Genomic DNA, 17,020 nt, shown 5'->3' on the forward strand with positions numbered 1-17,020 from the left:
GTTTTTTTTGCAAAATTGATGAAAATCCATTCAAACTTTGCATTAGTTTCTGATTTTACAGTAAAGATACTGTGAACAAAATAATAAATGAAAAAAATGAATTTTATAAACATTTATAGTACAATTTCAAAATTTAAAAAATGGTATAAAACTACACTAGATTTGGTTGTTAATGTGACTGGATTTACTACTTACTGTCTATGTTACAATACAATTCTCTGTGTTCACAGTCTAAAAGTACTGAGGAACGTTAATGTCATGTATAGCCAACTTTTCAGCAACTGGTTAGGGGACAACCATTTGATATTGAAGGGTGGACTAGAAACTTTTTTTGATCAAAATATTTATTTTCATATATGTAAAAATACAATGTTCAGATCAGAGTGATTTGAAAGGATCAAACGTTTTTCCCTCCAATCTTCAAGATGAAAAAGAAAAATTCAAAAAGATCTGAGTCAAAATACTCATTTTAGATTTTTTTTCAGTTCTCCCCCCAAATTATTTGGTCGTCCTCCTGTTAAAGTATATTTGAGAGGATCCCCAGGAAATATTTATAGAATCTTGTGCTCAGTTACTTCTCTATCATAGCCTGGGCATAAAACTTCTGTGACCTTTCTATAGATGTGTTATAATCATACAAAGGTTTGTATCCCATTAATGTTTTAGCTTTGTCATAAGTAACATGACATGTAGTGTTAAGAAATGATATACTTCCAGTAGTAAAACCTAGATTGGCTGCATCTACAGTTCTAAATACACGTACAATGTACAAGAAACTGTAGACAAACAGCATGAAGGTCAATATCAGCCAGAGAGGTACATGATAATTTGTTGTCTTTATGTTAAACTGCTGAAAAAATGGTCTGATAGTGCCTGGGAAAATGTCATGTGGAGTGTCGTCTGCTGCAAAGAAATATTCCCCACCAATTTCTGGGTTTTGTTTCATGGCTTCCATGACTTTGATAAACATATAGGCACAATTACCAACGTAGCTGTAGTGGACACGAGCTGTCATTGGACCAATCAGGGTGTATGTCTTGTTGACGAATGGTTTGAGGCTGGCATATACGTTGAGGTAGTCCAGTTCACCATACAGAGGTAATGGGAGGATGGCAACTGTGCATAAGGTCTTATCTAAATTAGATGGAAGTAATAATGAGAACAATAATCTGATCAAATGAACTTGTTCCTATTAATATATCAAATTTTTGTCAAGCAAACAATATCAAATTTGACATACAACCATTTTCTCCTTTTTAGTTTGTTGGTGACTTTTGTAAAGGCTTAGCTACCGTATAAAATCGAAGAAAACAATTTTCCCTAACCGGTGCTATTTAATTGATGAACTTGTATAAGGATAGATATACTATGATTAATTCTTACTGTTCCCGAGTTTGTAACCATTAGATTCCAGGACCATGTTTTGTGCCAAAGACTTTGTTTTGGCGTATGTTCCAAAGTAAAGCCTTTTTTGTGGTTTGACAGATGTTTCTGTGCCATAACAGATTTCTCGTGGACCATAAAATATACTGAGCGAGCTGCAGTAGATCAAATTGGAGACATTTTGTTCCTTACAAGCATTTAAAACCGTCTCAGTTCCTGTAATAAAACAAAACAATCCCAGTTCATGTTTTAATCGGAATCTTCTCAGTTCCTGTAATAGAAAAAAAAAACATAGCAATGCATTAATGAAACCATCTTAGTTCCTGTAACAAATCGACTGGTCCGTTCCTGTATCGAACAAAACCTTATCAGTCCTGAAATAAAGAAGCTGTCTCGGTGTCTGAATGAAATGAAACCGCCTTGATATTTGTAATTAACAAGCCATCTTATTAAAATAAAACTAGAGCCGTACATGTGCCTATTTCAAACAGACGAATCATTTTTTTGCAATGTTTAAACAACTATTTTAACAAAAAATCATTCCAAGTAAAATTTGCAATGAACCCCTTTTTTTATGTTTGAGCTATTTTCAATTGGAACTGCTCAGCCTTTCTCGTTGCATAAAAGAAAAATAACGGCACGTAGAACATTACAAACATGCTATGGGTAGGCAGTAGTTTCTTGGCGGTTTGCTATTCAAGCCTTTTCAGAAGCCCTATATACCTTGGCGGTATCCTTTACAGCAGCCCTATATACCTTGCCATATCCTTTACAGATGCCCTATATACCTTGGCGGTATCCTTTAAAGAAGCCCTATATACCTTGGCGGTATCCTTTACAGAAGCCCTATTTACTTTGGTGGTATCCTTTACAGAAGCCCTATATACCTTGGTGGTATCCTTTAAAGTAGCCCTATATACCTTGGCGGTATCCTTTACAGATGTCCTATATACCTTTGACGTTGACATGGTGTAACTTGTTTTGATCTGGAAACAGTCTCCAGTCTATCAGTGAGGCGACATGTATAACCGTATCTACACCCTCACACGCCTGCATTACTAGTTCCCTGTCCGTGATACTACCGACGTACGATCGCACGTCTTTTGTCACTTCATAATCTGAAATCAGAAGTAACTGAAATGAAGCACTATACCGCGGTAGTAAAACAAATAGCAATGTCTTTTGCACTGATTTTATTACTAGTATGTGAAGGATTCACATTCTCGCACAAGTGATACTTTTGTATAATCATTGCCATATTGTTGAACATTCGTAGATTTCGATACACTTTACGTTTTTCAACATCACCAAATACATTGAATATAATAGATCGACAAAATGAAGAGATCCGGTCCCTATATCTGCTTGACCTTCAGTGGGTGTTTTATAGAGAGGATGAGCAACCAAATTTTTCCTTAAATCCATGGTACCTATATACATGTTGGTACAGAATTACATAACTGGTCTTCTGCCAGAATTTCCTGTTTTTAATGGAGAATGTGGGTAGCTGAACGCACTGATCAATGCATAGTTCTATATTTACTGTGGGAATTCCCGGATGCCCATATAGAGTCGCATAGTATCGCCACTTTTGCCTGAACTCGCTGGAATCAATAGGGCTAGAGAATCACCTGATTACTATCTGAATGCCCTGATAGCTCCATTATGTCTGCGGAGCCATATAATGACCTGTTATCTAGAGAGTTACGAGTACCTAATTTTTGCTTGAACTCCATGATATCTAGAATCCGGATTTCCCTGACGTCTGTCGCCAGTAGGTGGAGGTGTTTGACAATATGTTGTCCCAGGCAGCCATTACCTCCTGTTACCAGTACAACATTCCTCCCCATCACGGCAGTATCATGTCAATGATTGTAGAGGGACAACCTACAAATCAGAAACACAGAGTAAGTATACCGAATCAAGAAACACAGAGTAAGTATACCGAATCAAATCAAGAAACACAGAGTACGTATACCGAATCAAGAAACACAGAGTAAGTATACCTAATCAAGAAACACAGAGTAAGTATACCGAATCAAGAAACACAGAGTAAGTATACCTAATCAAGAAACACAGAGTACGTATACCGAATCAAGAAACACAGAGTAAGTATACCGAATCAAGAAACAAAGGTATTTAACACATGTTTAGTACAAGAATGTTTTGTCTAAAAGGCGATGTATATCAGATGTAAAACATTCATTCATTGACTTTCGTTAGTACTGTAAAACTTCTTACCTCCCATTCAACAAGATCACACAAGGTCAACCGAATTAATTCATTCTATAAATAGTGATGCAAATTCAGCGATTTAATAGATTATTTTCATTCCATATTCTATCATATTTACAAGGGATTAGTGATAGATAGAAAGATAAATCTGAACGGCTATTTGCATGTATATACCTGTTAATTAAACAGAACTACTACAGATAAATTATAACATTGATAGACTACGATTTAGATTAAAAGCTTCGTGCCATGTCTGTGGCAAGTGTGGTCACAATACTAGTTTATGACACACTGAAGCACAGTTCATTATGGACACAATAACTGGTTTGGACACAATATATCACAACATTTGACGGGTTAACTTTCCGTCAGACTGAAATCGTGCTCTCAGTGCTTGTAAGGTTAAAGGTTAAATTCATATTAATTACTGCTAGGACTTCGTACTCAATAAATATTTAAATTTATAGATGACAATATATATTGGTTCACTTAGGTCCAGTTGCAATGGTTTAGAGTCATTATGTTCTTAGAATTGTAGCTGATGCATCTAAACGAATATTAACTTTTTTTTCAATTTCAGACCTCAAACCGAAAAAATAATGAACATGACTGTTTTAGATACGGGTCATCTGCCCCTAAAATTAGATCCAGACATCTAGTCAATATTGTTATCATGTCAGATAGACTGGGATTTTTACTATTTTTGTATGGTGTTGTATGGTAAGTCATATAGCTCTTAGAATTTTTCCTAAAATTAGAGGGTAATTTTATTAAACTTTTTATTTTATATTTTTCTCTTCAAAAATACGAATTAAGTAAATTAAGGAAAGAAAATAATAAAAAAAATGATTCCAACTTGTAATTACAATTAAAACCATATAACTAAATCAATTAAGTTATAAAGGATATAACTATGTAATTGTATTGTAAAAATTGGTATACAGTATTCAAGTGTTTCAAGGAATATTCTCATTAGCAGTATTAAACCAAAAGGACTGGAAAAAACGAGATCCGATTATGACCTAAAAGAAAATACTCAAACACATCAATATATAATATAGTGTCAAATCCTGCAACGAGAAGTTCAAGATAAATCTACATGTAGAGGTACCGGCCTTGCATGGGTTTTGATTTGTACAACTGCTTTTTTTTTTATAAACGATCTAGATCTATGATTTGATTCAAGTCCACTTCTGACTTACACTAGGGACCTCTGGTCTCTCCGCCATTGACCTAAATGATGCTGTATCTTCTCAAACGAAAGCATAAATTTGGTAAGATACGGCATCGTTTGAACTAAAGATTGCATGACAAGATGTTTGTTTTGTGTTTGCCAGTAAAATTTGTATTTCAATATTGTTTGCAACCTTTTTTCTGATATATTCCAGGATTCATTTCATCTTTTCTAAATGATGGTTAAGTATGTTGTCATGGTAACTGGTGCCAATGGGTTTTTAGGTCAGCATGTTATCAAACACTTACAACTATTCACTGAAAATATAAAAGAAATCAGAGTTCTAGATACGGCATTGTTCGTCCAAAAACTTGGTAAGATACCGCATTGTTAAAAAAAAACATGGTTAGATATAAGAGTTCTTGAATAGGCTTAGTTTGACCATAAACCAAATAACTTGCATACATGTCATCATTCCAACAATCTTTGTAAAATATGGCATCGTTTGAACAAAAACTTAGTAATAAACAATATCGCTCAAGCAAAAACATGGATAGACAAAGAGAATTCTATATAAGGCATCGTTCGAACAAAAAACTAATAAGATATGTCATCATTCTTACAAACGCCTGGTAGGGCATCATTACAACTAAACTTTGGTAAAAAATTCGGGGTCAAGATACGGCATCGTTCGAACATAAACAGGATAAGATATAGGGTCGTTTGAACAAAACCTTAGTAAGAAATTAGAGTTCTAGATATGGCATCGTTTGAACAAAAACTTGATAAGAAATTAGAGTTCTAGATATGGCATCGTTTGGTAAGATTCGTCAACGTTCGAAAAATAAATAAACGTAACCAATTTACGGAAGCTGTTCAGGGACATTGCACAATTTTATGTAATTTGTTATAGCAAATTAATAAGTTCCAATTTTAAAGATTAAACATCCATAAGATATTATTCTTACATTTAATTGCTAACTCATGAGAATCTTTAAATCGTATGTTTTATTTGTACGGCTCAAGTAAAACTACATACATGTACATGTGTCACTAACAACTTTCCAGAGTATGAGAGAAGCAAATCGTTAGTTGTTTATCAAGGAAGCATAACAAATATGACATCTGTGAGAAAAGCATGTAATGGGGCAGATATAGTCATACACCTAGCTTCACTGATAGACTGGTCTCTCTTCCCAAACTGGAAAGCATTACAGGAAGTTAATGTCAGGGGTAGGTTATTATTTTCTTGCTTGACTGTAGATTAGCGATATAGTACGTCATTGTTAAGTATCAAAAAGTTTTACCTTCTACTTTATTATGTTTATTCTGTCACTGTAAGCATCATACATCTATGCGTCGATTGAATTATCCCCATTTTATGAACAATCATTTGCTCTTATGTTTTTGAAGACCAGCTTCATATTACTTTGATATGTTCCGATATACATCGCTACTCATCGATTGTTTATAAAAAAGCATGATTTGCCAACTAGATGAGCCTTCTGTTAAATAAGAGCCACACCCCTCGTGGAAGTAATCCTCTCTGGTTCTATAATAACCAGAATTTTGATTATTTGACGATTTTCTTTTTTAATCTCTTTTCTCGAACTATGATAAGGAGTTAATGCAAGTTGTCAGTCCTGATAATAAGGGGTTAACCCAAGGTGTCAGTCCTGATTATAAAAAGTTAACCCAAGTTATCAGTTTTAATGATAAGGAGTTAGTGCAAGTTGTCAGTCCTGATTATAAGGAGTTAACGCAAGTTGTCAGTCTTGACTATAAGAAGTTAATGCAAGTTGTCAGTCCTGATAAGTGGTTAACTAAAGTTGTCAGTCCTGATTATAAATAATTAACCAAAGTTGTCAGTTTTAATAATAAGGAGTTAAAGCAAGTTGTCAGTCCTGATTATAAGGTGTTAATGTAAGTTGTCAGTCCTGATAAAAAGAGGTTAACCACAGTTGTTAGTCCTGATTATAAAAAGTTAACCCAAGTTGTCAGTTCTAATAATAAGGAGTTGATACAAGTTGTCAGTCCTGATTTTAAGGAGTTACAGCAAGTTGTCAGTCCTGATTTTAAGGAGTTAGTGCAAGTTGTCTGTTATGATTATAAGGAGTTAACGCAAATTGTCAGTTATAATTTTAAGGAGTTAGTGCAAGTTGTCAGTTCTGATTATAAAAAGTTAACGCAAGTTGTCAGTTCTGATTATAAGGAGTTAACGCAAGTTGTCAGTCCTGATTATAAGGAGTTAACGCAAGTTGTCAGTCCTGATTTAAGGAGTTAACGCAAATTGTTAGTCCTGATTATGAGGAGTTACTGCAAGTAGTCAGTCCTGGTTATAAGGAACTAACGTAAGTTTTCATTCCCGATCTGTAAACAACTATCATTTCCCCTAAATTCTGCATGTTTTGCGAATTAGATTACCATTTGATTTAGCAGGTCTTACTAATATTTTAGGGACAGAAGTTATTATAGAATCATGTCGCCAGGAGAACGTTCCTTATCTTATTTACTGTAGTTCTAGTGCTGTATATAATGGTCCTGAAGAGGTAGTCGGAGGTAATGAGACGACCGTCAGGAAGCCGTCTAGGTATTACTTCGAGGCGTATGCCACAACAAAGGCTGCGGCACAAGAAATGGTGTTGACGGCAGATAATACTGACCTTAGTAATGGTAATTTGTTACCCTGTCAATTTATCTCAAAGTTTGTTGAAACTTAATTATATGTAGTATTTCATATTACCCGAGATAAGTAAAATGTTTTGTTTCAAATATCTTCTTTTCTTTTTTTTTCAAACAAATTATTTTACTAATAGTTGTGTTACCACAACGTTTTTAGTTCATTTCATATTCAAGTACAATGCACCCTTTGCATTCCTGTTTTATTTATACCAAGGAAATCTCTCGTTTAATTCTTGATTTATTCTTTTTCAGGACAGAAACTTAGAACTATTTCTATAGTTCCTTTGGCAATGTTTGGAGAGTTAGACTACATGGCAGTACCGCTGTCTATTCGACCATTCAAGGGTAAAACATATCCTCTAGTTGGTAAAATGAACGCCATTCTGCAGTACAGTTATGTTGGAAATACTGCCATGATGTTTGCAAGAGCAGCAAATACATTCCCAAAAAATCCATCCATCGGTGGCAACTTCTTCTTTGCATCAGATGATAGTCCACCAGATACATTACCCAATATAATGAAACCATTCTTGACTACAGTTGGCAGTAAGGCGTCACGGTGGTACATCCCATATTGGCTCATTATGTTCATATTGTATTTGCTCTACTGTTTTCTGTTCGTGTTGAGAATTTTTCAAAGAGTTGATTTACCTAATTTACATTTTACCTTTGGAAGTATCGCCTTCCTGAATACGACATTTTATGTAACTTATGATAAAGCCACATCTTTACTTGGATATAAACCCATGTATAGCTACAAAGTGGCCATAGAACGATCGAACAAATTTTACACTAATATTATCTGACCTATTGTGATACTATACATAAATTTTAATGCTGTCAACTGGTATTAAATTTCATAGATTAAACAAAAATGACATTATTTGACTAGCTTAAATGATGTATTATCTCTTTGTAACTGATTTGTTCTGATAAAGGAAACTAGTCGTTCATTGATCTAAAATAAACAAGCAAAGTCGAGACAATTCTTAGATAAGCATATACTATCGACAAAAACCATGAAGCATCAGAACTAAAGGACAATACAGAGACATCGCAATCCAAAAGCAGGACAAAAGCGTGAAAACGGGAAACAGAGACGATCCACATAAACAATGTAGCTAACAAAATACAATCAATTACATATAAAAACTAAAGATAAGAAAATAAAACACATTATTATAACTATCACAAAAACCGGCCGTATTATCATCTGTTCCGGAAGGGTCAGCAAATCCTGCTCCGCCTGTCACGCAGGTTTTACGGTTCCAATGCTGGATTCAGGGTATTTCTAACGCTCTGATATTCGCAAAAACACTGAATTTTGACGCCGGGTTTGACGGTTTTTTTGCATTCTCGCACAGACGGTTACAACTGTAACAAAACAAGGTAAATAAATAAATTAGAAACGTTTTAACAAGAATTGCCCACAGGCCCTTGGGTTCAGGGTTTTTTGTTTTGTTTTGTTTTTATCACAATACACTTATTTCTTCAGGAAATGACCATAGATTAACAAACACCGGCGTTGGAACAGTAAAACCCGCGTTAGGGGTTAGACATGGTCAGGTATTTTTTTTTCAAAATGTGAAATCTGATTTATCTTATTTTGTTTGTGAGGTAAAAACTGGTGATGATGAACATTAAACTTTTGTACTGATGAAATCAAAATATCCCTGTCGTAGACGTATTCTCAAACCTTTGCTTGCAACTGGTGGAAAAAATGTTAATGTAACATATGTCTGAAATAAAATATAAAAAAAATAAAGAATTAAAATGTAGAAATTGAGACTGATATAATATGTAAATCCTGGTTAACGATTAAGGTAGGATTTTGTTTTTCAACAAATTAATGATAATAACTGTCCTTGTTTTAGGAAAATAAGAGATAATCTACATTACATTGATTCAATGCTGTTTCATAAACATTGTACTTAAAGAAATAACGTTAAAATCAATTTCATAATTACGCAAAACCATTTCTCATAAATTAGTGTATCTAATTGTACAATACTGATAATTATCAAATATATGTAATTGCGTAACAAGTTTACATATTTCGCTTCAGCAAATATTGTTTCGAATATACTACGACTTTCTATGCACTAAAGGGGAAAAGGGAAGGTATGATATTCTTTTTTTTAGGTTTTGTTTATATTTTATTTAATTCATTAAACACTCCTCACCAAAAATGTAATTGTTTTGACCAATCTACCTCAAGAACTGCTGAAAGGTTGCCGCTGACAGTAACCCTCTGATAGTCATATGTAGTGAACGTCCGGAAAAATTCTAAGCGATGTCACCCCTGAACGTTTGGCGATGTTGCAATATACATGCGGAAGTCCGATAACCTTAATTGTCTTCTTTCATGTAGAAAATACGATTGAAAGGCTGATACTAACTTGATAAATATTATTGTCATTTGCGTAGAAATAGATAATTAAACAGTTGCATTAGAACAGAAACACTGCATTGTATTTGAAGATTAATAAGTGGTGTCAATCGTGGGTATAATTATGGGAAATTGAGGTATAAGTAAAACAGCTTTCATTCCTTGTTACACACAAACAATGATCAAAACAAAAAGTACATTAAATATAACTGATGTACAATATTTTATCTTGGACCTAATGCATATTATATAAAACGATAACAATGTTTATTGTCCGTCTGTCAATGATAACAGATATTTATAAGCTTGGCCTGTGTGCACTGTTACACAGTAGATGACAGACAGAAGCAGGACCAAACTGAATAAAAGGTATGTAAGTCGTATTTCTGTTATACTAATTAAAATGTGTGAGAGTCGCATAACGTTTGGCATAAAATTACAGAGAAATAAACCAATTCTAATATGACGTACTTAGACCACAGCCACGTTAAAAAAGTGATAAACACATGACCAATATTTCGTGCAACATATAGGCTGCGTCTATTAAAATACGAAGAAACTAGTCCTATTAGAATCAAAATAAATCACGGAAACTCCATTGTATCATTTTTATGTCGTTATTTAACTTCGCTATCGCTCAGGGTAAAACAATGCGACATACATGGCCAACGCAGTGCTAAAATAATGATAAAATGGGGTTTCCGTGATTTATTTCTTAAATCTACAACCCTGTACGCGGTTTGTTTAAGTGAATTAAACAATGAAGGGAAAGTAAAAAAAAAAAGAATATTTTTAATTTCAATCAATTGTTTTCCTGTTATATGTTTTTTTTTATTTAAAGCAAATATTTCTGTTTCATTAAATGCAGGTGAACGTTAAAATGTCACACGTGGTATTGGTTACTGGTGGCAACGGGTTTCTAGGACAACATGTAGTGAAACATCTACATCTCTATGGCAACAATGTTAAGGAAATCAGAGTATATGATATGGCTGAATACAAGCAAAAACTAGGTACATAATAGTTACGTTTTATATAAGGTACAATTAATACAAGTAATTCTAAAGCATTATAAGAACTGTGTTAATATCATTCTTGCTCTAAGCTGCATTGTCTAGCTTAAGCATTTTTTCTTTGTTTTACCATTGCCATTCCACAAAATACTACATCAACAGCATTACTGAAACATTACAAGACTACCTTGTCGGGAATATCGGAATAGAAGTTTGAAGATTTTTGAGAAAAAAAATCAGACATTGAAAATCGCCCACTTGATGATAAATTAATGACCACTTTAAGTCGTGAATGTTCAGATTGCACCAGTCAAATTCATGCATGTACATCATTTAATACACAAATATTCTACAATATTAGATATTTTTATGAGCATTGAATTGTAAAGCTGATATTCATATAACATGTTCGATTTTATTCGGTGGTTTTTTTTTTTTTGACAATGTCATTTAATCATGAATTTATAATCCAAATATAATTAATTTAATATTACTGTTTAAGTTTTTGATTTGAGGAAACCAGTGAAGGTCCTAACTGGTAGTATAACAGATGACAAGGCAGTATTACAAGCTCTCAGAGGAGTTAATATAGTTATACATATAGCATCAATTATAGATCCTAGTCAATTCCCAAATACTAAACTACTTCATGAGGTCAACTGCAAAGGTAAACATTTTATATCATATTTATTTCAAATGTCTGATCTGTGATAATGTGATAAAACCAAAACAAATGATAAGGAGTAATCAAGGGAACCAATATTCTGGCGGAAATCAAAAGAATTAATGTAATCCAGGGACAAAGACCAGACATGGAAAACAGACAACCAGAACAAAGAAGATAAAATAATACATACAAAGAAATAAAACAATAAGTATTTACAAAACCATGTTTTGATGCATTATGGTACAGATTTGTGTCCTAGCTGTAAAGAGTTTGTTTTCAGGTAACATGCTTTCGGGTCGTCGGTTTGATTCAATTAACACCTTTTTTTTAAGAATTTGGAAACATTTGTTCATGCAGACGCTGAAGCGAACCCTCAAAATTCTTTGATCTCAGTTTCCGCTATATAGATGACGTATTGTCATTAAACAATCCTAGTTTTGGGGGATTTTTTCATCGCATCTTCCCCAAAGAACTTGAGATAAAGGATATTGCAGACACTGTGGAGTCAGCCTCATATCTTGACCTGCACTTGGAAATCGATTGAAAAGGAAAACTATTGACCAAACTATACGACCAACGCGATGACTTTTCATTCCGTACTGTCAACTCTCCTTTCATCTATAGCAGCCCTAACCCTTCATCACCCGCGTGTGGAGGTCAAACGTTATGCCATAACGAGCTTGCTATAACTACGCAGACTCGTGAATCGTTACAGTTTATCCACTGCACCACGAAATCGATTTGTTAACCGTGTCATAGTTTTCCTTTCGTCTTTTGTTTACCCCGGACTTGACTTTTTATCACAAACTCGTCGGATGTTTCTAGAAAAGCAAAGGATGCTTACCCCACCGGTGCACATGGTCCATGTAACCAGTATTTAGTGGAGTCCGAGTTGCTCTTTTGCTTTTGTTTCGTTGTACGTATTGTGTTGGTTAGTTCATGTTCTTTGTGTGTGTCTGTTTTGAATGTCTGGTCTTTGTCCCTGGATTACATTCTTTTGATTTCCGTTAGAATCTTGGTTCCCTTGATTACTCTCCCTTTCAGAATAATAAATCATAAAATGCAAATGCACCCTTAAATAGTATACAAAAAGTATCACAGAAGTTGCAAATATGACATGCCAATAAAAATAGTTATATACACTATTATCCTAAACTTTTTCAGTATTTTCAGAGAATACATGACTATGTACAGTTTCTATCAGTATTACATCAATATGTACAGGGCGATATGATATCCCTTCTTTAGAAAGTGTAAAATCGCATCTAAAAATCTAGCTTATTAACATAACATAGTTGTTTTACCTATACTTTAATTACAAATAATAGGTATAATGATAATGATTCACGCTCTGTCTTTTCTTTCAATGAATCAACAGGAACAGAGGTGATATTGAGGGCTTGTCGACAGGAGAATGTTCAGTACTGTATATATTGTGGTTCAAGTTCGGTATATCTTGGACCTAAGGAAGTTATCAACGGAACAGAAACAACGGTGGAAAGGACGAGAAAGATGTATTATTCAGCATACGGCAAAAGTAAAGCCCGTGCTCAAGATTTGGTGTTGTCTGCGAACGGATCACAATTACAAAATGGTGAGATTATAGACACTGGAAGATCATTAATGATCAGATATTACTAAAATAAGTCATAAGTATGTGAATAGAAACGGAATTTAAGGGAACAACAATTAAAATCGTAATCAAAGTAATACAGTTCAAGGATATCGACTAGAAAGGGAGAATAGACACACACTATTTGAACCCAAAAAATAACGCACAAAAAAACCCCACAAAAATAAATGAGCAACCCTGTCCTTTCTAACCCATTAACCATTTGCCTTGTGTTCTAGATGAAGTATAAAAGGTAACTCTGTACAGATTACGGAATTCAATAAAACACGATGATGCACATTCTCCCGTATGCATACGTTATATTTTTGTAAACCAAGAAATTAACACAAATAAATGCAAGAAACATGTTAACTATCACCTTGCGGATTTCATGATAATTATTTGCTTAGAAATCAAAAGTGTGAAGTATGGTGCATAAAAAGGGCAAAATGGTGGAAACGTTGCCGACAAAATGTTAAGTGTGTACAGATCTATAGACAATACAAATAATCAACCGCATGATGTTACTTTTACTATTATATTTTTCATTTTACAGGTAAAACACTCTATACCCTCACAATTATACCTATACCAATGTTCGGAGAACTTGATTACCTGTCAATTCCTAACGTCATCAAACCTTTCGTGGGAGGTATTTTCCCAAGATTCGGGAAAATGGATGCTACATTACAATACAGCTATGTGGGAAATACGGCCCACATGTTTGTACAGGCTGCCGAGCTACTCCCTAGGAGACCCTCCTTGGGAGGACAGTTTTTCTTCGCTACCGATGATACACCAACTGGTCCTATGTTAGACATTCTCAAGCCATTCCTAGACCAATATAAAGTCAGACCGTCCATGTGGTACATACCATACCCGTTGGTTCAATGTCTGATGTTTATATTTTTCAGCTTATTTTTCTTCCTGAGATTCCTGCCAATTAAATTACCTGATGTGAAATTTTCTCATGGTTCTATTGCTTTTATGAATACAACTTTTACATTGACATATGACAAAGCTAATACTCTGCTGGGGTATAAACCTTTGTATAATAATAAAACAGCAGTGGAATGTTCTTCACGATTCTATAAGTCAGTTATATAATGGTTTACAGAAGACAGCTTGAGGCTATGTACATTTCTTTAAAACGGTTATCATGGATAGTAAGAAACGAAATTATCAGGTTCAATAGATTTTGAACATAATAACATTTCCTTAAACATGACATCTTATTGAAAAGGGTCACTTAAATGGTATATACATGTACGTTATAAAGTTATACACATCACAGACTGTGATTCCGTTAATAATATTATTATGTTTCCATAATTTCTTCATGCGTGTCAAAGTTTATACTTGATCACATATAAGTGTCTTTACATCTTATGTAAATAAATGTTAGTTTTTCTTTAACAAATCCCTATCGATAAAGAGAGAATTATGTTTTGTACTCCGTCCACCCGTCTTTTCGTCCGTCAGTCCGGAAAAATAATTTTGTTTGCACTTTACAATCACGGTTGCGAATATTGAGAAAACAGAAGAGGTTTGATTTTTGTTTAAGTTTGATTATTTATGGTTCAGAGATACAATCCTTTGACTCAGCTAATTCAAAGAAAAATCATCCTGAGAGATATCAATAATTGAGATTTGGTATATAGATTTACCATGATCATCTTTAGAGAAATTACGAAGTGATATTTGGTAAATAGGTTTACCGTGGTCATCCTTAGAGATATTGAGAAATTACATAGATATTTGGAATATAGGTATACCATGATCATCTTGCTTGATATTGAGACACAATATTTTGTATATAGATTAACCACAACAATCATTCGAAATATTCTTTTCAGATATTAAGAAATAATATTTGGTATATAGATTTACCATGGTCATCCTTTCAGATATTGAGAAATGATATTTTGTATATAGATTTACCATGATCATCGGTAGAGATATTCAGAAATGATATTCGGTGTACAGAATTACCATGATCATCCCTTCATATATTGAGAAATGATATTTGGTATTTAGATGTACCATGAATAGTTCCAGGTCTAGTTCGAAATATAATTCCTTTTGACGGTATTTTGTAAAACCAAGTTCCTTAGACTTTCAGAGTCATAGAAAATAAAATACCTGTCTTCTTATTATTCACTCGTGTTTGTATGGAAATAATTTTTGTAAATTGATTAATTTATATTCGATTATTTGATGATTTTGTGTAGAGGTAAAAACTTAAGACTAAGCAAATTCATTTGCGTTTTTTTTTCATGATATTTCTATTGACTTTACGACAAACGTGATGACTTTTCATTCTGAATTGTTAACTTTCCTTTCATCTGTGGCAACATCCCTTCGGCTCCTGCGTATGGAGTGTTCATATCACAACTCATACGTTATGCCAGAGCTTGCCGAAACTACGCAGACTTTTTTTGTATCGCGCCAGAACTCTAACAAATAGGCTTCTGGAACAGGGTTATGTTGCTACAAGATTGAAGTCATCACTACAGAAGTTTTATGGTCGTCATCATGAACTCGTGGATCGTTATGATGTATCCATCAGCACCATGAAAACTGATGTATTCAACGGGTCATAGTTTTCCTTTCCTCGTTTGTCTACCCCGGACTTAACTTTTTATGAGCAACTCGGCGGGTGTTTCTAGAAAAGCAGAGGACGCTTACCCTACCGGTGCACCTGGTCCATGCTCCCAGTTTTTAGTGGAGTCCGAGTTGCTCATTTGCTTTTGTTGCTTTGTATGTATGATTTTAGTTACTTTATGTTCTTTGTTGTATGTGTCTGTTTTCCATGTCTGGTCTTTGTCCCTGGATTATATTCTTTTGATTACCGCTATAACCTTGGTTCCCTTGATTACTCTTTGAATCAAGTGATAATAATAATGAATAGTCTGAGCAAATTTATAAATATTAACAGATATTTAAGTTTCTACAATTGTAACTGTATATACGATTGAGTTCAGTTGGTTCACGCTGTTCTTATTTGTATGCAATACTTCTTGTGTATTAAGTATTTGTAATTCAACAGTAGTTTGCATATATCTATTACAAACTATTTCAACATCACCAGCTGAGGCAGAACAATCTGAGTTGGCTCAAATTACCAATATTATCAATTGTTAGTTTGGTACAAAAACAAAACAATATCAAAAACAAAATTAAAATTAATACACAACAACAAATATTATTTAGAAAATATCAAAGAGTGAAAATATTTTACTTCTACGACTTCACACACATTGTTACATTTACCTGCTAAATCATGTTTATTCGTTATTGACGCGTAATATTCGCGAGGGGAACAGTCATTATGTAACTGCAAAAACCTTTAAATAAACAATGAAATTCATTCACTGCAACGTTTCTACTTATAGTACATTCAAAAAGTACAAAGACATAAACAAAAACAAACAAACAAACAAAATATAGAGACTTTTCAGAAATTCAATATAACCATTAATATTCTTTCGACAAAAATTTCAATTTGATGAAAAGTTTATAAAATTTGCAAAGCAAAACCTACCCATGTTTTATTTGTAAAAATACCTAGGAATGAAATTAATTCATTTTAAGTCTGTTCGATTTTGAGTAGTGCTAAGAGAGCTGATTTTGGATAGTGCTAGGAGTGCTGATTTTTGAGAGTGTTTGGAGGGCTGATTTCAGGTTTGGATAATGAAAGGAGCGCTGATTTTGGGTAGTGATAGGATTGCTGATTTTGGTAGTGATGGTACTGCTGATTTTTCAACTGTTATTATTTTGATTTTGTACATTTTGAGTTGATGTCGCAAATATTGCATCACCTTCAGAAGGTTTAAACACAGACACATATAAATCTGATTATCAA

At 33.8% G+C, this 17,020-nt stretch overlaps 3 protein-coding genes across 5 annotated transcripts; 2 read left to right on the plus strand and 1 right to left on the minus strand.

Annotated features, from left to right (window-relative positions):
• Nucleotides 1–112: 112 nt before the first annotated feature.
• Nucleotides 113–3,233, minus strand: LOC148608688 (3 beta-hydroxysteroid dehydrogenase/Delta 5-->4-isomerase type 1-like). The gene is made up of 4 exons (XM_088546600.1): nucleotides 3,098–3,233; nucleotides 2,337–2,501; nucleotides 1,384–1,599; nucleotides 113–1,134 (listed from the first exon to the last, which is right to left on the minus strand). Exons 1-4 carry the CDS (start codon nucleotides 3,231–3,233, stop codon nucleotides 572–574), a joined length of 1,080 nt encoding a protein of 359 aa, XP_088402726.1. The 3' UTR covers nucleotides 113–571.
• On the plus strand, nucleotides 3,170–8,357 carry LOC148608689 (3 beta-hydroxysteroid dehydrogenase/Delta 5-->4-isomerase type 1-like). Of its 3 annotated transcripts, none has more exons than XM_088546602.1 (6): nucleotides 3,170–3,290; nucleotides 4,199–4,338; nucleotides 5,007–5,166; nucleotides 5,861–6,025; nucleotides 7,250–7,465; nucleotides 7,727–8,357. In XM_088546602.1, the coding sequence occupies exons 3-6, from the start codon at nucleotides 5,028–5,030 to the stop codon at nucleotides 8,278–8,280; spliced, it is 1,074 nt and encodes a 357-aa protein (XP_088402728.1). In that variant the 5' UTR covers nucleotides 3,170–3,290; nucleotides 4,199–4,338; nucleotides 5,007–5,027; the 3' UTR covers nucleotides 8,281–8,357. The 3 variants fall into 3 exon arrangements, with proteins under 3 accessions (XP_088402728.1, XP_088402727.1, XP_088402729.1); XM_088546601.1 differs by lacking the exon at nucleotides 3,170–3,290 and adding an exon at nucleotides 3,481–4,014; XM_088546603.1 differs by lacking the exons at nucleotides 3,170–3,290; nucleotides 5,861–6,025 and having other exon boundaries at nucleotides 4,061–4,338.
• Nucleotides 8,358–10,091: 1,734 nt separating this feature from the next.
• Nucleotides 10,092–14,566, plus strand: LOC148608690 (3 beta-hydroxysteroid dehydrogenase/Delta 5-->4-isomerase type 1-like). Its single transcript, XM_088546604.1, has 5 exons — nucleotides 10,092–10,232; nucleotides 10,732–10,876; nucleotides 11,379–11,543; nucleotides 12,922–13,137; nucleotides 13,712–14,566. Exons 2-5 carry the CDS (start codon nucleotides 10,744–10,746, stop codon nucleotides 14,260–14,262), a joined length of 1,065 nt encoding a protein of 354 aa, XP_088402730.1. The 5' UTR covers nucleotides 10,092–10,232; nucleotides 10,732–10,743; the 3' UTR covers nucleotides 14,263–14,566.
• The last annotated feature ends 2,454 nt before the right edge of the window (nucleotides 14,567–17,020 follow it).

This window comes from Perna viridis, chromosome 9, assembly GCF_037379345.1.
Source record: "Perna viridis isolate PV_CMFRI_1.1 ecotype Kerala chromosome 9, ASM3737934v1, whole genome shotgun sequence".
NCBI lineage: Eukaryota > Metazoa > Mollusca > Bivalvia > Mytilida > Mytilidae > Perna > Perna viridis.